The following is a 23360-nucleotide window of genomic DNA, read 5'->3' as shown; positions in this document are numbered from 1 at the left end:
ATATATATATATATATATATATATATATATATATATATAATATATATATATATATATATATATATATATATATATATATATATATATATATATATATATATATAACTTTTGAATAATGAAAGAAAAAGAAAACAATAAACAAAATATTATAATTAGCATGTCTCATGGATTCCAAAAAGGAGTGGTTAGAGAAAAGTTGAGGATAAGGAAACACCAAGAAAGGGAAGAGAGAAAATTGTATTGATGACCAAGAGACAATACTGAGAGTCCACAGGAAGAAAGAGACCACAGTGGAGTCTGTGCTATGTGGAGACAGCGTCTAGTGTATTATAGTTCATTGACATATTGATGTACAGGCTACGAGAATGGAGGAAGAGAGAGAGAGAGAGAGAGAGAGAGAGAGAGAGAGAGAGAGAATGGAAGGATAGAGAAAGAGAGAGAGAGAGCACTTGGTTAGTGACTATCAATGGGAAGATAGGGAGTAGACAATAATTAAGCAAAAAGTAGAAAATGGATAGGGGGGAGGGAGGGGGATTTTAAGATGTGGTGGAGGGCTGTGGTGGAGGGCTGTGAAGGGAGTGAGTGAATGAGGGAGGGATGAAGGGGGAGGGAGGGAGGGAGGGGGGGGGCATGGGGCACAGTGTTGGACTACAAGAGGCCATCTTAGTATTGGAAACTAGAAAGGGGGGTAGGTAATCTATGGAGCAAACTTCCACACATGATTAAAACTATTCTGTAATATTATTTAAAGCACTTAGTCAAAATCACAAGCATTGTGACGCGGCCCCTCCTGCCTACTAAAGCTAGACAGGGCAAGCCGGAGAAGTGTTATATGTACTCATATTGTGGCATGTAAAAAACTGCTCTCAAGGCAATCAAGTGACGAGAGTCCACGTTAACGGGAAGTCCGGAAGTGTGAAGGGCACTGATGAGTGATGTGTGCAGGCCGGGGCGGTGGTGTGGGCCTCCCCCGGCAGCCTGCTGCAGGCTGGGGTGCCGGGGGCAGTGTTGCGAGCCAGACCTCCTGCCACACGCTGGGGTAACGGGGGGGGGCTGCTGCTGCTGGTGTCGTGGCCCCGGTGGCCTGTGGGTTACCCGTGTGCCCGCCTGGGCCACCGCCAGTCCTGCACACGTTCCTTCACCTGCAGAGGAAGAGGACTTGCGGGATACTCAAGCAACCCCAAGTACCGCGTCAAGACGACTACCATCGTCTCCACTTAGGCAAGTCGATGATGTCTTTGAGCCTCTTATCATAATGCAATACTGCAAATTTGCAACACAAGCAGTTAGTGTCAGATCCAGTCTGGAAACAGAGACAAAAGAGAGCACCCAATGAAAAGCCTCACACTCTGCTTGATAGCAACATTGCAGGTTGCAAGTGTCGTTGAATGTTCTGCACTAGCTGACGGTGGGTGGGGGAGGAAGTGGGCGTGAGGCGGGCACGGAAGTGCTTGATCCCATGGTGAGAGTGGGCGTGGTGCAGGTCTTCCTAGAGGGAGAGTGCAGAGGGGTCGGGTATACCCTCGCTTCACCTCTAACCAAAGCTGTCGAGACTGGCCATGGAGCCGCGTCGGGTGAGGGTGGGCAGGGACACGAGAGACGATGTCCCGAAGAGCTTGTACCAGCCGATGACTATATTGGAGAGGTCGAGGTCATCGAGCATAATCTGAGCCAGCCCCATGAACACCTTCCGACCCTCCATCCTGCCGTAGTCGCCCCATACCGTCACCTGCAGCAGGGAAACCTTAAGTCTCTGAACAAAGGAGATGACTGAAGACTTAAGTTTTAAGTCTCTTCCCAACAAATATCTTTTATCCCCTAGAATGCTATCAACTAATGCTATATTGCTGCTTACTGCTGACTCCATGCAATACTACGTTATCAGTGCTTGGTGGAACAAACTCACAAATATATTCTCTTACTGAGAGATGTTTAAAATGAATGAAGCTAAAAATTTTATTAGATATGATTACTGGGACTAAAATATACCTAAGAGAACATTGGAAAATTTAAATATTAAATTTTGTTCACCAATAATCATTAATGTTTTCAGTTGACTCATAAATATACATGTTAAACATGTTATTAATAATACATAAATTATTTTATAAATATATTGTACAGCATTTATCGTGCCAATTTTGTCAAAGAAGCAACATTATCTAAAAAAGGTATTGTCAAAATGTTACTTGATATATAGATTCAGTTTAATATGTATAATATAGATTATTTTAAGTTTTAACCCAAACTAACTAATCAATCTGACCTAACTTAAATATGCCTACCATTAATTAAATCTAACTGTCATTGGTAGTAATAGACCTAAATAAATATGTAATTAATATAATAAATGCAATTTTAATTTCATTGTGCAGATTTATAGATGTAGAGAGAGAAAGAGACAGAGAAAACGTGAGAGAGAAGGAGTCAAAGAAGGGAAGACTCACCTGAAGAACACAGCCCTGGTACCTCTCGTGGAAGATGAGCTGTTGTTGGTAGAGGGGATCGAGCGTCCGCCGGGCCGTGGCGGTCTTGGCCTTGGCTACACACTTCTTGCCCGCCACCAGGTACACCTTCACATACGGAGCTGTGGACACACGAACAGTCACTACCTCACACTCGGGCACACAGACAGTCTCTACCTCACACTCCGATACGTTAGAGCCCCTTGGGCCTCTGAACTCTCCCTACAAGTCTAACTCTAGTCCAACCATAAACAATTAGATATAGATCCACATGTGAATACATTAAAAATAAAATATTTTCACTTCGAAAAGTATCATCAGAAGAGTCTGACTGGAATATGGTGATGGATTTATTAAAACGAGACAAGGCTCAAACTTTCAACAAAATTATTGACCATTTTCAAACATGTCAATTTGACATGTTTGATAATATATGACATGACAATATAGAGACAAATGTAGGAACAAAATTATCTAAGAAATGGTGAATAACTGGTAATATTTACATAAATAATTAGTAAAATGGTATCTTGGGAACAATGGAGAATTTTCTATCAGTAGTGAAACCAAATCATATTTTCCTATCAGTGGTAAGGCTCTTCGTATACATGATTAATATGCTCGATTATTTTGCAAAATATTTGTCAAACCCCTCGACAATTACCCTGACTTGTACTTAATTGATTTACCCACCTCTATCTTGAGTAACATATTATAGCGGATGAAGCATGAGGGGTGCGTCGTCGTACCCCTAAATGCATTAGAATCATTAACATGAAGGAAGATCCGAAGCTTTCCATATGCAGACGAGGAGTCACGATAACGTGGCTGAAATATGTTGACCAAACCGGTCCGTTCTGGACCATTCACAAGTCGATTGTCGACTTGAGAATTGTCCAGGAAGGTCCGAAACGTCGTCGTCCCTTCACTTTCTATTGTGTGGTTTGGTCAACCGAAGCTTTCCTCTATTCTAGAGAGAATCATACAAAACCGTCACCATTAATGGTGATGAACAAATACGATTTCACTGGTGGAGGAAGATGGTTACCGGGTACTGCCGAGGAAATGCTGCTACTGACGGTGAAGAAGGTGCCGTGCAGGATTGATACCTGAAGTTGCTAAGACAGACACTACTGAAGGAGGCTGCTGGTGCTGTAGAGTGTATAAAAGAAGTTGAAACGCTATGACGGTGACAGCAATGATGATGGTTACAACTGGGAGTGGATAGGGGTCGTATTGATGATGATGGGTGTCAAGAGGTGGCACTGGGGTGGCACTGGGGTAGGCAGCCAGAGCAACAACACCAAAGGTACTGACCGGGTAAGACGCGGGAGCCCGTCTTGCACTGGAGTCCCCGCGCCCGGATCACCTCCACCTCCAGCTTGTTCTTGCGCTCGCACATGGATAACTGGATGTCCCCGAGCGCCGGCGCCGCCAACACCTGTCGCCCCACCAGCTGCCCGGGGCCAAGACCCTCAATGAATTCACTCAGTTGGCCGTCAGTGCCCAGGCGCATGGACGGCACGCGGCTGAGGATCGGAAGATTAGGTCAGGCACACCAACACATCTCTCTCTACCTCAGAGGATTACATTATGCAAAAACTGTATAATCATTATTATACCACAACTTTTTAAACGGATATTATTCAGACTTTGAGTTTTATACATTATACAAATATTTATATATGTGATACCAATGGTTTTAACAGATGATCTTGGAAGGGCGACAAACCAGACCCTAAACTACAGGAGTAAGCTTGGTGTTAGCAAATACAGGTGGGTGGAACATGGTGCCACAGCAACACACACGGGTGAGAAGCCAATAGGGAGGGAGCCTATATACAAGCTGAACACTGAGAGAACGTTGCACCACGAACCCATTGATCATCACACTGTGAGGGAGCGAGGGGGATATAGAGAGGGGTGGGTGGTGGGGGAAAGGGTGGTGCTACGAAGCCTCTATTAAGCGCATTTTGGTCCATGCTGAGAAAAAGATAGATAATACGGAGGTGATTGGGGAGAAGGAGGAGGAGGAGGCTGGAAGCCAGAGCACACCACGGTAACCACTAGACACTTGGTAAGAGAGACTGCAAGCTACGGCAGTGCTTTCACTGCTTTCTATCACCACCACTAACAACTACTACACTGCTTCCTATGGAATACCGACAGGGATGCACATCACTGCTGGTGGAAGGGCTCGACTCGGGTCCTCTGTCCTCATGCATTAAGTCAATACTACACTTCCAGTTCGAGACTGTCAATAACGATTAAGACCACACCTGCCATGTTAGTATCAGGGTGAACATTTTCATTACTCGAGGACAAACATCAGAACAGTGTGCTTAACCCCATGACGCAAAGCATGCATTATGACACAGGCATTTCCTTGTTTGTTTCCACTGACAATAATACCAAGGACAAGGACTGGTTATCGAGCTCATCACAGCAAAACGATACAGAAGAATAATCTGAGAAATCCTTTTTAAATAAATATATTATATATACACAACACACACCTTATTATATATATATATATATATATATATATATATATATATATATATATATATATATATATATATATATATATATATATATATATATGTCGTACCTAGTAGCCAGAACGCACTTCTCAGCCTACTATGCAAGGCCAAATTTGCCTAATAAGCCAAGTTTTCCTGAATTAATATATTTTCTATAATTTTTTTCTTATGAAATGATAAAGCTACCCATTTCATTATGTATGAGATCAATTTTTTTTTATTGGAGTTAAAATTAACGTAGATATATGACCGAACCTAACCAACCCTACCTAACCTAACCTAACCTATCTTTATAGGTTAGGTTAGGTTAGGTAGCCGAAAAAGTTAGGTTAGGTTAGGTTAGGTAGGTTAGGTAGTCGAAAAACAATTAATTCATGAAAACTTGGCTTATTAGGCAAATCGGGCCTTGCATAGTAGGCTGAGAAAGTGCGTTCTGGCTACTAGGTACAACATATATATATATATATATATATATATATATATATATATATATATATATATATATATATATATATATATATATATATATATATATACAAAACCACAAAACTCGTGATTTAGATACATATTTGTATCCAGAAGATAATAAAATAATTTGAGCACTTTCATATAGTTACACATTTTCATGGATTATACTACAGACAGATAATACAAGGGCTTTTTTTCCTTGTTTTTCCTTAACCCACTCGTGGACGAGTGCTTTAAGGCAGGTGTCTGAGATTCAACACAACACCGGTACAATTCTTCTCATGACTTCAAAATTATGTTGACTTTGATATATCACACCATGGTGATTTCTTTGTGATTTATATATATATATATATATATATATATATATATATATATATATATTATATATATATATATATATATATATATATATATATATATATATATATATATATATATACCTTTACATATATACTTTTACAGCCAGAATGCACTACTTGGCCTAGTACACAATGCCTGATTGGCTAATAGGCAGAGTGATTTTTGTCATTTAAAAACAAAATCCAATTGCTTTATATGAATTAATATTTATATTATATTATGTGCATGATTTAATTTAATATAACATGTGCTTAGCTGTGTTAGGACTGGTAAGGTTAGTTTTGGTTATACTTCTACGTTAGTTTTAATTAAAATTAAAATAGCAAGGCATATATTATATAATATAAAAGTTTATCTTTTCATAAGAAAAAATTTAGAAAACTATATAAAACTTCCGGAAAAACTCGCCTATTACGTACATTGGCCTTTGAATAGTAGGGCAAGTATGAATGTTGTTGAATCTGGATATTAGGGACAACATGTACATATATACATATATATATATATATATCTTCCTATATGAATATATGAATTATTCAGTGTACAGTGTACTCCTGGAGAGTGTGTAAATTACACCAAAAGTGCCCTGGTTTTTCGTTTTCTTTCTGGATACTTATGTGATTATATATATATATATATATATATATATATATATATATATATATATATATATATATATTATATTATATATATATATATATATATATATATATATATATATATATATATATATATATATATATATATATATATGCAGGGGAAGACAAACTGTGAGTGTATATGGCAGTGCCCATTACTACTACTAGAACTAGTAATACTACTCGGAGACTATTTAGCTAGGGAATGCGTTCTATGTACTCAAAAAATATATATTTATATATATATATATATATATATATATATATATATATATATATATATATATATATATATATATATATATATATATATAGAGTGTGTGTAGATCATTCCTGCAGTCAAGAGGTAAAAAAAAATATGTATTTAGTCGATAGAATATTAAAAAACTAATAAAATAAAACAAGAGAGAGTAGAGAAAGTGTTAATTAAGTAACTCTGGCCTAAGAGGAACATGGTCAATATTTTGGGGGTCATTGTTGTTGATAATGTGGTCAGTAACTTAAAGATGCAAGTGTTGTCACCAAAGCCTTTTTTTATAGTCAACATTGTGGTATAGTTCTCTGAATACTGATATGTTATGGTCTATTTTGGGGTTTATGTGGCAATTTTTGTTTTTGTGGTGGTTAATTCAAGTGTTTGTGGTGGTTAATTCAAGTGTTTGTGGTGGTTAATTGTAGTGTTTGTGGTGGTAAATTTCTGATTTCGTTGTCATTAATTTTAGGGATTATTGTTGTGAGTAATGATGCGTCTTGTGGTAAATATTGAGATTTGCTGTGACCAATATTCTGTATACTAGATTGCGTTGGTTAATAATGGGTTGTATTGGAGGTAATATTGGGTTGCGTTATGGTAACACAGGATACACTGTGGTTATATATTGTGAACTATTTTAAAGATAATTAAATTTTTGCTGTTGCTGAATATTAGATTTTGATGTTGTCAGTGTTAATACTGTACTTGTTTTGGTTAACTACTTTGTGTGTTGTGGAGGCTTGTGTATTTGTTAAGGTCCCTGCTGTGTTGCGTTTGTTTCACTGCTGTGTTTGTTGTGGTCACTGCTGTGTTTGTTGGGGCTACTGTTGTGTCCACTGCTGTGTTTGTTGAAGTCATTGCTGTGTTGATTTTGGAAACTGGTGTGTTTGCTGCGGCCACTGCTATGTTTGTTGCGGTTACTGCTGTGCTTGTCGTGGTCAAGGCTGTGTTTGTTGTGGTCAAGGCTGTGTTTGTTGTGGTCAAGGCCCCGTGATTGTTTTGGTCAAGGATGTGTTTGATGTCGTGGAAGTTTGACTAGGACAATGTGTGTGTGTGTCTGTGTGTGTTTGAGAGAGGGGGGGAAGGGTGAGAGAGAGAGAGATACCCCTCGCCAGGTTTCCTGCTGTTCGCCATCTCTCTTGAGCCTCCCTCTGAATACGTGTTCACACACACCAATTGAAACAAACTCCTTCAGTACAAAGGGAGGAAACCAAAAATATCATGTGTTTTGAAGCTGTCTGGAACTCGAGAATGGTGAGGGGGCGGCGGGGGGGGATACAAGAAAAAAATTATATACATTAGGCCAAGACTTGACTACTGGTGAGTGAGCTGGAGGAGGAGGTGGTGGGTGGTGAGGCGGTGGTGATCGGGACATCCCCCCGCAACACGCAAAGGGAAGGCAAGGCAGCAGGAACCTCTCTCGGAGTCTCGTTTTAACAGGAGTCGCTGGTCAGATACTTACGAGGAGCCCTCAGAACTGATGCTATTCATGCTATCGTCGGTGGACTCCTTAGAAGGTTGTTTAACCAAGCGAGACTGGCTAGGAGTGGGGACCACCTCCTGAGACCGCTGCACTCCGCTAGTACTACGCTTTCTACCGCCCTCTGCGGAGGAGGCAAAAACGTGATACTGTCAACACTACAGCGCTGGCCCACACTACTAACAAAAAGGCCGCCTAAGAGCTGTGACCGAGGGCACAGGCCCACTCGTGCCCCTGGCCCAGTCATGGAGGCTGCGAGAACGAGGAATAGCAAGGCAAATCTAGACAAAACTTCTAACTAGTGTACAAAAAATGTCAAAATTCTCTGGTTTAAATTCAGACAGGAGAAGAGACATCACTGTCCTGGGGCCTAGAATAAAAATATTTATCATTCCCACAAATCAGGTCAAATCTTTAGGAGAAAACTTCAATAGAATGCAAATCATGCTCTTCTAAAAACTACCTTATCAGCGTTATTGCAAGTCTGTAGTACTACGTATTCACCCTGCATAGTAACTTAATGTGTTAGGTTGCCCGACACACTACTTACAACTCCCATTCTTGAAATGCTCTACTCTGCAAGCCAATCTTTCAAGCTGTACGTCTATTGCACTCGAGCAAAGATTCAGGTAAATATTAGTAGAGTTCCATAAGAAAATGCATCCAGGTTGAGAACCCGTCGCAAGATTGGCAGCCTTAATCAACGGAATCTTTGCCAGAATGCCAAGCACCGTGCATCCTCACTTCAGAGCTAAGTCACAAGGCCAGCAAAGACAGTTAGGGTTTAAGACACTTATTATAAACAAAAACAAAAGATATGTCAAACGTTGAGGGGGTCGGGAGGAAGGGAGGGTATACTCAGGTGAAAGTGAGAGGGAAAGTAAAAGAAGAGATTGAGGAATGGAGAGGGAGCTCTATAGCCGGAATACGGTTGGCCAGCCACTATGCTGCACTATTGGCCGCTGGAGCCGGCACCCCACCGGCAGGAGGGGTAGCCAGGTCCACACCTGTCTTCCCCGTCGGCTTCTTCACTACTCTGGCTCGAGCTCTGCCGCATCAGGTGCCGCGACCCCGTCGGAAGGATCTCCTCGCTCCGGTGCACCGTTATTTGGCTTCTAGACTTTTTCCGAAAGCCTAATTTCCGTTTTCGACCTGAAGACAGCATGGGTTAAGGAGTGACGAAGGAGGTTAGGCCAAGTAGTGATGGTGGGGAGAGAGCTACACTGCTTGTTTACCACAAGGGGCAGCAATACACTGACACACGAGGGTGGACTAGACAATGTACCACCACAGGAAGACTACACATTCATACTCTAAGAATTCAGGGAGGAGGGGAGAAGCGGAAGCTGATAGAGTCTGACGGCAATATATGTATATACGTATAATGGGTCGCAGCAGAAACCCTTGACATCATTTGGGATGTCAGTGGTTACACGCATCAACCATTACACCCCCCCCCCCTTGAACTTAGCAAGATACCATAGCAAACATACAAGACTCCAATGACCCTAAAATTTGGTAGTCAGATTCTATCATTTCTGAAGTTCATCAGTTCTTCTCCCAACAGTCGTGTCACAAGGCTGTTGAGGCACCTTGTGGAACGACCTCGGGCTGTCTGCTCTGTCTTGAGGGGGGGTTAAAGGAGGGTGAACTGTCTCTACTTTCCTACAGTATACAGGAGGATATATTATATATATATATATATATATATATATATATATATATATATATATATATATATATATATATATATATATATATATATATACTCTATGTACCGGCGATGTTCACAGCAAGTGATGACGGCTCACTGGCAAACATAGTCCTCGTGTTAAGTCATTCATCACATTTTAAGGTTGGCTTTAGATTTAACGTTAGACTTAAGTCCATCAACCGCTGGGACCACAACAGCTTACTGACCCGCCAGCAAGTATATCTGGACTTTACTCCTGAATATAGTCCATGACTAAACTATATTCTCAGTTTATGTACACAGAAAATGGAAAGACACCTCGCGGAGAACATTCCTAACCTCTAAAGTAACAGTTAAGCAATTTAGAAATCATAAAACACCATCACCATTACGTCAAAAATTTCCAACCCATCAATTATTTATAATAATTACAAACGACAAAATGAAGAAAAACGGCTTGAAATCTCACGAAAAGATTCGTAATAATATATTCGTTCACCCTCAATTTAGCCCACCCCTCGCTCCCCCTCCCCCTCTTAGTTACTCTATTTTGAGCAGCCTTTCTCCACCGAATTGAGGAAAAAATAGAGAGAGAATAAATGACACAAGATATTGGTGATTGGTGACTCCAGTGTGGAGCGGTGTTTGGGGGCATGGTAACAATCCGCTAGTTTGGGCACCATCACTGTCCAGACGGTTTCTACTACACACACCGTAGGTATGATTCCTCTACACACTATACACAGTAGTTCTATGCAAATAGCACAGGAAAATAATGCATTAAATCTAACACATGTTATCTTAAACTACCATCCTGAGAACAAAAAAAAACGTTACTCAGGAGCTATGAAAAAACGGGTTTTTAACTATGCAACCTGCAAAAGAGATTGGCTATAAACAGTTAATGGGCAACTGAGGGAAAAGTTAGCAAACATGCACGTCTCTAGTCAAAAGAATACCTTAACACCGCCATATTGGTACACAGTCACGCCTTGCCAGCCAGCCAGCCAGCCAGCCAGCCAACCTGCCAGTCAGCCTGTCAGCCAGCCAGTCAGCCAGTCAGCCAGTCAGCCTACTAGCCAGCCAGCCAGCCAGCCAGCCAGCCAGCCTACTAGCCAGCCAGCCAGCCAACCTGCCTGCCAGCCAACCTTCCAGCTAGCCAGCCAGCCAGCCAGCCAGTCACAACCCTTCATACACCAAATGACCTCTTATCCTACACAATGAAATCAAACGAATGTCAACCACAATATACGTGGGTAATAACATTCTATTCACTTGGGCCCTAGGAGCCTCTAACCCTTAGAAGGGTTAGAGTTACAGTTGGGCATCAGTTAGTTGCTTCTGGACTAATTTTCAAGGCTCCTAGGACTCAAGTATATATATATATCGAGAGAGATAATATTGAAGATTAATATTGAATCCCGTACATTGGGATTGAACCTGCGTCCCTGAATTTCTCAGGCAGAGGCAACTATCAATTGAAAAATTATAGGCTGAAAAGAACTCAACCAGAATTGCTAGTTATATTTACAGAGAGTTTGGCAGGCACAATCCGGCAACACAATCCCATTGTACGACTTTTTTTATTCAATTTGTGGCTATTGGAACCTGGTCAGACTGGCCACTGTGTTAATCTTATATCACTTGTGATCCTTCTCTTTACAGGTCTGCAAGTCTACATATATATGTGTCATGTTTATTTTGTATTGTTTCTAGTATATGTTGGTATATTCACTAAAATGATGTATGTTTCTGTGGCGTCTATGATATGATTGGTTAGGGAATGATCGGTCCTCATTATCATCCCATTATCAGCCCCATTATTATACATGTCAGTGATTATATTAACGATTACTTTTATAATAGTTTGGGATTTTGTCGTGAGCTGTGGAAGGAGAGAAATGAACGAATCAGAACTATAAAAAATGCAAAGAGGGAAACATTATGCTTTGTGCCTTTGTCAAAAAAGTGTATTTGCATCTTTAAAAAGCAAAGAGGGAAACACGAACTATGGTTCACCAAGACCCACGTCATGTACCACTCCCTGAACGCATTCTGACGCACCTTGACGTACTCTGACTCCCCTGAACGCACTCTTAACTCGCGTATGAAATATTCTCAGTGCTGTGGCTTGTATATGTATAAGTTTAGATTGAATTTATCTACCAACAAAAAAAAATCATTATCCCATATCAATAATTCTTTTTCATTTATCTTCTGTGATAAATGTCACTGCTGCTTGTAGTGTGCTTGTATTATTATTAGTTATTTCCTTACTTAATTGCTTAATTAACCCAGAGTAGCAAACCTTTTTCTACAGGATTCGATATATAAGTTTTAATTTAATAAGAGGAGGAATTGCACAACTTAATAATTCACCTTTACATATATATTAATTTCTGTATTTTACCTGTAACCATACCTGTAATTACAGGTATGGTCCATTATGTCATAGCATCAATTTAAGTGCGACAAGTCATTTTACAGGATTAATTCTATATTAGGAGCATGATTTGTATCACAGAAGCATCCTAGGTACACATAAGGGGCATAACTGGCCGACCCCCTCACAGTATTCAAGAGAGAACTGGATAAGCACCTCCAAAGGATACCTGATCAACCAGGCTGTGACTCATACGTCAGGCTGCGAGCAGCCGCGTCCAACAGCCTGGTTGATCAGTCCGGCAACCAGGAGGCCTGGTCGACGACCGGGCCGCGGGGACGCTAAGCCCCGGAAGCACCTCAAGGTAACTCAAGGTAGGTAGGGCACTCTTATCATAGGAGCATTCATTGTGCAGGAAATGATATCACAGGAACATTCTTGATGCGTGAAATCGAATTATAGGAATATATTTGGTACGAGAATCACATGATTATTCTGAAACACGTATCATATGATCTAAGAATTTTCATTGTTCATGCTTTTGGACATTTCGCATTTGGTGGCGTGACTGAAAGTGGTGACCTATCCAGTGGCTGGTCGCTGGGTAGTGAGGCCAGCATGTGCCCTGCTAGAGGTTTTGTGTTATAATAGTTAGTGTGTGTATGTGTGTGTGTGTGTGTGTGTGTGGGGTGGAGGGGGGTGGTTCAAATATTGACTCTTAACACTGATGAGAGGCAGGTCTGACTGGGGTGTGCACCAAGGTGTGTGTGTGTAAATAGGCGCTCATCACGTCTACATGCATGTTCCTATTCACACACACACACACACACACACATACACACACACACACGCACGCACGCACGCACACACACGCACGCACACGCACACACACGCACGCACATACACACACACACACACACACACACACACACACACACACACACACACACTCGCACACACACACACCAGAAGAATGTTCTCTTCCTCTCTCTCTCTCTCTCTCTCTCTCTCTCTCTCTCTCTCTCTCTCTCTCTCTCTCTCTCTCTCTCTCTCTCTCTCTCTCTCTCACTCCCCACAGCCACCATCACCACCACTACGACCAGCACAGCACAGCAAGAAGCCCCCACACCCTGGAGACCCCGCCATAAAGAGGAACACACCCGGCCTACCAGTGTCAGAGAGCTTGGAGGTCGACGACGACTTCTTCGACAGACCCATCACCTGTCCCTGCTTCCCGTTGCTGGTTCTTCTGCGCTCCTTGTTCTCCACCGACAGCATCCCAGTGGCGGAATCGCTCAAGCTACCCTCTGAAGGTGATAGGAGATCAGTGTCTGGACCCAAAAGCACCCGCTCCTCCACGGCCTACTCGTCTGCTTATAAACGGATCAGTTATATATATGATGTGGCGTGGTTTTGGATTCCTTTTCCCTCCCTCCCTCTCTTCTCTAGTACAGGTTCTAAAGTATTCAGAGTATTTATGATAATTTTAGTTTTAATTTTTTTCAGGTATGTGTTACTGGCCTATTGTATATTTTCACTTTGTGTGAAGTTATTAAATTTATAACTTCCTCAAGAGAGACTTACATTGTGCCCTACCACAGTAAAGTTTATATATATATATATATATATATATATATATATATATATATATATATATATATATATATATATATATATATATATATATATATATACATATATATATATATATATTATAATCAGTTTGCAGGATTGTGCTCATGCAACAGAAAGTGATATTAATTATTAGAGCCAAACTTTCAGATGTGCTGTGATTTGCGGAATGTGAAGTATACTTTTTTCATAATAGAAACATATTTTGGATGACAGAAACTTTTCATGTTGCTGCAGCACAAGGAAGGAAGGCCGGGTGCTGGCCACTAGTGTGTGTGTGAGCAAGTGAAGTAACAACAAAAAATATTAATTTGTGATTTACGTCCATTTAACATTTAATATTCCGTATTGTCTTACATATATAACACAACTCTTAAATATTAATTTTTAGAGCAATATGGCATTAGGTAATGATATTTCTAAAAGGGTATTAAGTGCCAAGGGCAAAATGACTTAAAAAACATTCGGGATGTGGTCATTATTTTTCTAGTAACCCTGTATAATACTTTCCTAAGATAGTAAACTACAATCTACTACCGCAAGATAATATCTACACCCTACGGTCCCATGATATTAACTACACCTTTTGGTCTCAGGATAATAACTACAGTTTACCTACAGGATGGACTACAGATATAAGCAGATACAATTACTTCAACATATGCAATTTAATATATTTATATATATCTATATTAGGGCCATTATATAAACAGGAAATTAATCTCCAGTTACCATTCATTTTTTAATGGGTGTGTGCAGTGACTGTCACCAGACATGAACGAGAAAAGTTTAGTTAATTTGTTTTGCCTGCCAAGCAACACAACAAATTAAACTCGAAAAACTTTGTAAATATTTCCAGACTATCCCTAATAATCTGGAAAAAAAAACTTGCTAGCAATTACAGCAACGGGTATAAAAGCCTCTTGAAAAAGAGCTGTCGAAATTTTGAACAATTTAATCCACTAAACTAACAATTTGTTTGTGGCCTTGAAGCTCAAAAATCCCATTATAAATAGGACATGAAAATTCGTATTTTTGTTACTCAAAAATATTTATATGAGATTATAAATGGCATTTTAATGTGATGATAATGTTATTATCAATGAAAAGTGTGACCGATCTGTACTAAGAGGATTTGTCTGTTTGATCGATGTGCTGTCAGACACATAGAGGGTATATAGAAATATATATTAGTGAATATACATTGGGAATTAACTAGACTCTTTGACTCAGTTACGGTTAAAAATATACATAATGCTAGTTGCAAATAAAATTACAATTTAACAGCTAACCTGACTTTAGACAAAAAATGTACACACACGAATTCATTTAGGTGTGTTTGTATGGGTGATTGATGTATGCAGGTGTGAATGAGTAATGTATGTGTGTGTATGTTGGTATGTGTGATGTCTGTGTGTGCATGATGTATCTGTGTGTGTGTGCAAGCGTACATATGTATGTATCTGTCCTTGGGCTTATAATTCCCAAGTTGACAGATTACAACTTCTGGGTTTACTGCATCATATGCTATCAAACTTCTTGGTCAATAGGGTACGTAATCTGGCGCCTCAAAGGAGTGCCCAACTTCCCTAACTGTTTTAATATATTCCAAACAACACCGTGTGTATGTGTACATTAGTGCACCATGATGGAAGTCCTCTTATTCCAATGGTAAAAAAAGATTTTGAATAGCCAGCAAGAATGAATATATATAAATGTGTGAAATTTCTCAGTCTCAAGTAGGCAAGGCAGGCCAAGAAGAATAAAAATTGATTCAAACGTGCTGATTGAAAAACAATATTAGCTAAAGAGGTAAATAGAAGCTTAAAGCAATGGAAATATTGACCGATTAAGGAATTATAATATATTCGGTCTGGAAGAATGCACATATTGAGACTCGCACACATACCTTATACAACCTGAGGGTGAATACACAATTGGTTATGAATTTATCCTAAATGACACAAAGATAATTGTGGATCTAGAGGAAGGAGGAATAAGTCAAGAGGCTGATGAAGGTGTTTGACCTGTAAGAGAAATAACATGATGAACACTACTGAGAGGCAGGAGGGTATAGTGACTGCAGCAGCAGGGTGGTGGTGGTGGTGGTGGTGGCATCACACTACAGCTGGTGGTGGTGGTGGTGGCGGTGGTGGAGGCAACACAAGCGAGTACAGAGTGGCTGAGTGGGAGGCGGTGGCACCGCCATCCCCCGCTTACCCAACTTCTCCACGTCGAGGGAGTCGCGGTTGGGGGCCGTGGCCGCGGCCTCCGGGGGGGTGGTGGAACCCTCGGCGCTGCACTCTCCCTCGGGGCACTCCTCCTCCTCCTCCTCCTCCTCTTCCTCCTCCTCCTCCTCCACCTCTTCCTCCACCACCTCGCCCTCCTCTGTTGCGCCACCTTCCTCCACTACTCCCTCCACCTCCTCAACCACGCGTTCTTCTGTCCCTTGGCCTTCGGGTTTGTCTCCTCCTCTCTCACCTTCCTCCTCTGGACGCCATGCGGGAAGGGGCAGGACGAGGGAAGGGGTAGAGGAGGATCCAGGGAAGGGAGTGGGGAGTCGGGAGGAGCAGAGAGCGCACGAGTGAGAACGTGAGAGCCAGAGTGAAACTGCTCGCTAGTCAACAAACCAGGCAAAAACTAGCTACTTCCTCATGCATAATTCAGTATTCCAGTCAGAAAAAAAATAATTTGTCATTTTAGCAGAGCAATTCAAATTAATAATTTAATGAAAAATGACAATGCAATCGTTGAATAACAAATGCACATATGTAAAGACTACAAATTGTAACAAAAAGGATAAATCGGTTACTATTGAGGGAGGGAGGGAAAAAGATGACAAAGAAAACGGGAGGTTGTCGTCAGGCAAAGATGAGGTAACTGACACGGAGGGGAAAAGTTGACAAAACATTCAAGGCGGAGACAGAGAGGCATGTTAGAAGCTGGAGCTGCTGCCCACATCCTGTTATGAGGAACGGGGGAGGACATGTGAGACAGAGGACACGGGGGGGTAGAGCAGCGGAGGCGGGCATGCCAGGCAGGTCAACGTACCAGCTTTTTCCGTCTCGGGGACCTCGCTGGTGGAGAGGCTCCTGCCCAGCTGACCGCGTTTACTTGCCCCGCCGTAGCTGACTCCCACGGGCCCATAGGCGGTGATCCGTTGGCTAAACTCACTAGCAGGATTAGAAGAAGGGTCTACATCAGCGTCTGCGCGAGGCTCCGTACTAGGGGGACTATTGGCGTCAAATTCAAAGTACTCAGGGTGCTCATTAATACTAACTGAGGAACTGTGGCGAACTCTGGGAGTTAAAGGTCTGTCTGTGTCGGGGAAATCTCCTTCGACTACGTCTGCGTCGATAGGGTAGTGAGGACGGGACTCTGCTACATTATAGGATGGGTCTGCATAAGTCCCGTGGGTGTTAGAAGGGTGGGCGTGGATGGTGTTAGAGGGGTGGGCGTGGGTGGTGTTAGTAGGGTGGCCATGTGCATGAGCGAGGTCGTGAGGGTGCGGGGTGTGCGGGTGAGAAGCACTGTCACGTCGGTCCTGGGGTCTCCTGGGATCATGGTACGTGAAGGTGGGATCGTAGCCGGCTGGTGTAGTGTACCGTTTGCTGCCTCGGAGGTCCTGAGCATGGTGTGGGTCTCTGTACCTATATTCCTCACCCTCGTACGGCTCAACAAAGTGTCCATCATGGTTGTAAAGCTTTCGATCTCTCAGATCCTTCCTGCTCCCCTTGCTGTTATAGAACCTCCGGTCATCAACCAGGCCACTGTAGCCCTCTGGCGGAGGACCTCTGTGGTAGCCTCGCTCCTGTTCTTCACCCTCTCTGTAGGAGTCAAGCTCCACCGGTCCCTGGTCCCTGTATCGCTCATGGTCCAATGAGAGAGAACTTCTGTACCGTTCTCTATCCAGGCAAGTGTGGTCTCTATAACTTCTGTAATCGGCATCCACAGCTACTGTGTTCTGACGTCTGTATCTCTCCTTCTCCACAGCCCCTTGCTCTCTGTACCTCTCTTTCTCCACAGCTCCCTGTTCGCTGTACCTGGCCTCGGCCACCACACCGTGCTCGCGATATCTTTCCTCATCCAGGAGGTGCTCATCCCTATACCGACCTCTTGTAACAGGCAGAGGTTCCTGGTACCTGTCTCTGTTGATGAATATGTGCTCTCGACACCTATCGTCGTCTCTTGGGTCTTGTTCTCGATACCTTCCTTCAATTCTTGGGTCTCTCAGCTCTTGTCCTCGGTATCTTCCATCACTTCTTGGGTCTCTTGGGCCTCTTATGCCCCTCGAGACTCTCACGTCCTGCTCGCGGTACCTTACTCCATCGCGAGCGTCCCTTGGATCTCTTGGATTTCTTGGGTCTCTTGGGTCTCTTGGGTCCCTTGGGTCCCTTGGATCTCTTGGGTCCCTTTGGTCCCTTGGGTCCCTTTGATCCCTTGGGTCCCTTGAGTCTCTTGGGTCCCTTGGGTCTCTTGGGTCCCTTGGTTCTCGTGGATCCCTAAGGTCTCTTTGATCTCTTGGATCTCTCTGATCTTGTTCTCGATACCTGCCCTCATCTAATGGGTCTCTTGGCTCCTCTTCTCGATATCTGTTTTCATCTTCTGGGTCTCTTGGATCTGGTTCTCGATACCTGCCTTCATCTATTATGTCTCTTGGTTCTTGTTCTTGATATCTGTCTTCATCTTCAGAGTGTCTTGGGTCTTGTTCGCGATACCTTCTCTCATCTCGAGGGTCTCTGCGATCTTGCTCTAGATACCTGTCTTCGACTACTGGATCTCTCTGTTCTAGTTCTCGATACCCTGCTTCATCTATTGGGTCTCTTGGGACATGTTCTCTGTATCTACCATCGTCAACAGGAATCTGATCTTGATTTCTCCTGTTGTCTACAGCTTCAGACTCATGATAACCCCTATCATTTACAACATCAGGTTCTATACGTCTGCTTTGATCAAGTGAAGCAGATCTGCTGTGCCTTCGCTGTTCCTGATACTTCAATGCCTCCGTCTGCTGAGTATCATAGGAGCTGTCATCACTTGGGTACCGCTCGCAGTCATCCACAGGTTGCGTGAGATCGCGTCTCCTCTGTTCCATAGGAACAAACAAGTCATTGGAGCTGCACACCTCATACTTCTGCTGTGGGGCACCTTCACTGAATACATGTGCAAGGATTGGATTGCTTTGGAGCCCTCTGGTCGGCTCCAACAGTCTCCTGTCCTCAAGAGGCGCTTCATCAACAACAGACTCACGAAGAACACTATACCGACGCTCCTGCTCTTCTCTGGACGGTTTCCAACTCAACTCTATCTTATGATTTTTACTTGGGTCCCTCAGGAGAGAACTTTCAGTATTTGCTCTAATGAATGTCCTGCGAGATTGGCTGCCAGCAGTAGGGCGCCGAGCCCTAGGAAGCGTTTGGCTGGATCCTTCCTGCATAGCATGCAGTGAATTAGGAAGGAACTCGTCTGTCATGGCACGGCCCTGCTGTCCCAGCGTCCGTCGGTCAGCTAAACGACTGAATTCAGGATCCAGGTCACTTGTATCCACCTGCTCTAAACTGAAGGAACGGTCTAAAGAGCGGTCTGGAAGGAACACCTCCGTTTCGGCTCCACTGTAATCAGAATCATACCCGTAATAAGTTCCTGCGCTGTGGCCATCTGCCAGACGGACTGAGCTTCTCCGACGGTACAGAGCCCGGAGGGCCTCTGGCGGGTGTGCCGCCGCCTCCGGGTTTTGAGCTTGTCTGTAACCATCAAGAGAAGCCTGAGACTTACATACATAGGAGTCCTGCATGTCTTCCCTTACCACTAAATCGGACTCATAAGGCACTGATTTATCTATTGAAAGTGAGCTTCGTGACTTGGCAGAAAGGTCCGGAACCCTCTGCTTGGACAGCACTTCATCCTCATACGTTACAGTCTTCTTAGGGTGAGAGCGCAGCACCACATCGTCTCGAGTTAGTGACCTCGTGCGACGTCTGTGACCTGAGTCTCTCAGAGCATGACCTCCGTCCCAGTGATCCATCAGAAATTCAGGGTCGTTATGCATAAGCCACCGACGGTCGTTTTCGCCGAGGCTCTGACTCTTCTGTAGTCGATGTCGGGCCCGAAGTTGCGGAGCGACGCTGACCACTGTATTGCTACGCATGAGGGCGCGTGGCAGTGGGTGTTGGCGCGGGCCCACCGCTAGGTGGGGGGCACTCCTCGACACGCCCGTCGCCACGCCCATTGAGAGAGAACGCTTGAGCACAGGAGGTGGACGCACGGGGCTGAGGGAACGCATGGAGATGTCGAGCAAGCCACAAGACGGGTCCCGCCCGATACGGAAGTCGTAGTCATTGTCAGTCGCGAGCGTAGGCTGGTCCAAGGTGACGTCATAGCCGTGAGTGTTGTTGCTCTTCAAGCTACTCAGGTGCCGCCTACTGCTCAGGGGAAAGGTTAGGGTTAGGTATGAGAAGAAAAAGAAAGAAAGGAACACCGAATTAGTTGACCTGATGGGGAAGAGGATGGCTTTTAAGAATAAGAATACAAAAAAAAAGTGAAATGACTGAAGAAATGAGAGAAGTAAGAGATAAATGATTCATAATGAAGTAGAATATTAAAACAATTACAGCAATTAAAAAACACAAGCCTGAATATAACCCTTGTATACAATGTGTGTTTTAGAATATTTCTTCCTGTAAAACACAACATAAAAATGACTGATATTCTAAAGAGAAAAATACAATAAACATCTCTCTCTCTCTTTCCACATGGGCCACATGGGCTATTCCCAGCTTCACATACATGTGTCTAAAGTGCCCTTAAGTCCATCAACAAACTGGCCAAAGTTTGTTTACAATATGTTACAATGAGTGTTATTATATTAGCAAAATGCAAACCTTTAATAATTATTTTTGTTCCATGCCAATACTATCAGGAGCCCCAGTGACTCACAAGCTCTTGACACCTAGACTAACAATAAATTCAAGACAATGCTTAACAAGATCCCCAATGACTAACAGGCTCTTTTAAGACATCCTGACCGCGAGACTTTGACTCACAATAACCTCAAGACATCAACATAAGATATCATATATATATATATATGCAACAATGATCATAAGAACACTGATCCAGGTATGTGGAGAAACCACATTGGAAAATATAAGAATGCTTGACGTGTGTTCGGATGTGTGGCCTTCATCCGAACAAGATAGACTTTTGTCTTGCTCAAAACTTGCAACATTTGATGCCTGAAACGGTTTCATAACAGATCTCCGTTGTAACCCATGATTCAGAGTTCGCGAAAGTCAATCTCTCAAACGTCAGAATCTGAGTCAAGCTTCAGCATATAGGAGGATTACATCGTGAGCGATTTCGTCTGGGGTCGAGTCCTGTCAGGAAGGATTGACTGGGACCTAATCCTTCGCTGCTCGCCCCTGTTTATCTAGCAGTAACTCGGGACCTGGTTGTTAACCGATTGTTGGGTCATGTTCCAGGGGAAACTTGCAAGGTGAAGCTCTTAGCTTGTTAATAAGAATGCAAAGTCGTCTACTCCTGTACCCATTTGGGTAAAAAAAAATCTCAAGGCCTCAGAATCATTTCAATCTTCTCATAAGCAAATGCCATGACATATCAAACCATCAGCTAGCTAAGACCTCTTAAAACCTCAAGACATTAAAAATCTCAATATTCGCAAGCCCTCCAAGGACCTATAAATCTCGAGTCTCCACTGGATAAAATAAAAACAACTCGTGATATTCACTAACACTGAGACTTTTAAACCTCCACGATTTGCCAACTTTACGTTTCTTCAATCTATAATCAAACCAGCGAGTCACATCCCCTAATAAAGCCCTTGTCACAAAGAAGGAAACACTTTTCCTGTTATGAATAACCCCTCTAACTTAAATCTCATAAAATAAGTTCAATCTATCTATATAATACTGAGAGACAAATAAATTTTAAAGTTAGCATTGCTAATTAATTTTTGACACTATGTCAATTTAGAACTACGTCTATTAATCAGGATTTTATGCACTTATCAGCTAAATATATATTATATATATATATATAATTTACTACCTAACACGTCAACAAACTCACAATAAAAGTTAGGACTCACACCATTGCCTTAAAGCTAAATACAATTGATAAATATCGTGGCATGAAAAAGCTTCAGTTCTCCACTGTGAGAGGAGTGAGGCTAGTTATTATATACTTAAGAGAAGCCTACAGTATGCAAGTGGAGTTTATCCATCTCTGTAACAGGTCTAAATACATGTTTATGAAGCCTACACAATTGTGTCAACAAAATACATATCTGCGTTGGCAGGATAAACATTTTTCCCTGAAGACTCTCCTGAGATAAGAGGAACCTCATGTGGTTATATGAGGAGCCTCGGTGGTTATGTGAGGGCCATGTGTATTCATATAAGGCTATGTATATTTATTTAAGGCTAAGTAGTTATGTGACGGCTATGTGTAGTCTTGTAAGTGATCTTCATCCTTATTGCGAGGATCCTGTTCAATTCTGCACGGATTATATGCAATTCTACACGGATAATATGCAATTTTGCACGAATTATATGCTATTCTGCGAGGATCCTATGCAGTTTTGCGAGGATCCAATGCAGTTTCTGCTAGGATCATTGAAGTTCAAAGAGGATCGTATGCAGTTATGCGAAAATATTATTAAATGATGTGAAAACTAGTGTAGTTGTTAAGATAACTTGGGCAGTCTCATTTGTGTGAAAACCGTATACAGACAGAATTAAAAATACTGGTGTATACAAGTATTAGACAGGTATGTTAAGATTCGATACAGATATCTGACGACCCTATACATGTTAGTAGAGACAGATACGTGTAAACTTTATATATATATTACAAATAATGAAGAGGTTTTAAAGGAGTTTACGCCTATGAAAAACCTCTATTACGGTGTGTTAATAATCTATGCTTGTACCTTGTACAAAATCTTGAAGAGCTAGTTTAAGAAACTATTCAAGGGGCATAAGAAGCTTAGACAAGTAAGTAAGTGGAGAGCCTATAATTTTCACTGGTTCTTAAGTGAGCCTATAAGAGCATCCAGATATCCTATAATGGTCAAGATCCCAGCATGTCACCTCAGAGTGGAGCCTCACCTGAGTTTCCTGGAGCCTCGCGGCCTCTCGCTTTGCGTGGAGAAGGCACTAGTCACGCTCACGACACTCTCAATGTCGCTGGAGGAGTCAGGGTAGTCACGCTCGTGGTCTCGTTCAGGTGATATGAGGCCGCCACGTCCACGCGAGTACCTGTAGGAAGAGGCTAGTCAGAAGGAGGAGGGGGAGGGCACGTGTACCGGGCACACCTACACAGAGAAGGGGTATTCGAAGATAATGATGATGACTGGGAGGAATGAGAGGGAGGGTGAAGCGTGTAACTTACAGACAACGGAAACGTATTCTGTTACTACCTT

The 23360-nt window shown here is 42.4% G+C and overlaps 1 protein-coding gene across 6 annotated transcripts in view; it reads right to left on the bottom strand.

Annotated features, from left to right (window-relative positions):
• Nucleotides 1-218: 218 nt before the first annotated feature.
• Rim (Rab3 interacting molecule) overlaps nucleotides 219-23360 on the bottom strand; it is a 157852-nt gene continuing 134710 nt past the window's right edge. Inside the window, exons 16-23 of one of the 6 annotated variants that reach the window (XM_069305952.1) lie at nucleotides 23047-23196; nucleotides 16970-17091; nucleotides 16139-16408; nucleotides 13447-13593; nucleotides 9218-9362; nucleotides 3783-3994; nucleotides 2448-2587; nucleotides 219-1729 (exon numbers count right to left, since the gene is read on the bottom strand). In XM_069305952.1, coding sequence (XP_069162053.1) covers nucleotides 1535-1729; nucleotides 2448-2587; nucleotides 3783-3994; nucleotides 9218-9362; nucleotides 13447-13593; nucleotides 16139-16408; nucleotides 16970-17091; nucleotides 23047-23196 — 1381 coding nt within the window. In that variant the 3' untranslated portion in view covers nucleotides 219-1534. Of the gene's footprint in view, nucleotides 1730-2447; nucleotides 2588-3782; nucleotides 3995-8192; nucleotides 8335-9217; nucleotides 9363-13446; nucleotides 13594-16138; nucleotides 16409-16969; nucleotides 17092-23046; nucleotides 23197-23360 lie in introns of those variants that run through there. The other 5 variants (XM_069305953.1, XM_069305954.1, XM_069305955.1 and 2 more) reach the window with 5 other exon arrangements.

The sequence above is a fragment of the Procambarus clarkii genome, chromosome 56 (genome assembly GCF_040958095.1).
Source record: "Procambarus clarkii isolate CNS0578487 chromosome 56, FALCON_Pclarkii_2.0, whole genome shotgun sequence".
Classification (NCBI taxonomy): Eukaryota; Metazoa; Arthropoda; class Malacostraca; order Decapoda; family Cambaridae; genus Procambarus; species Procambarus clarkii.
Note: the sequence above shows the minus strand (reverse complement) of the source record. Positions and strands in the feature narration are given on the sequence as shown.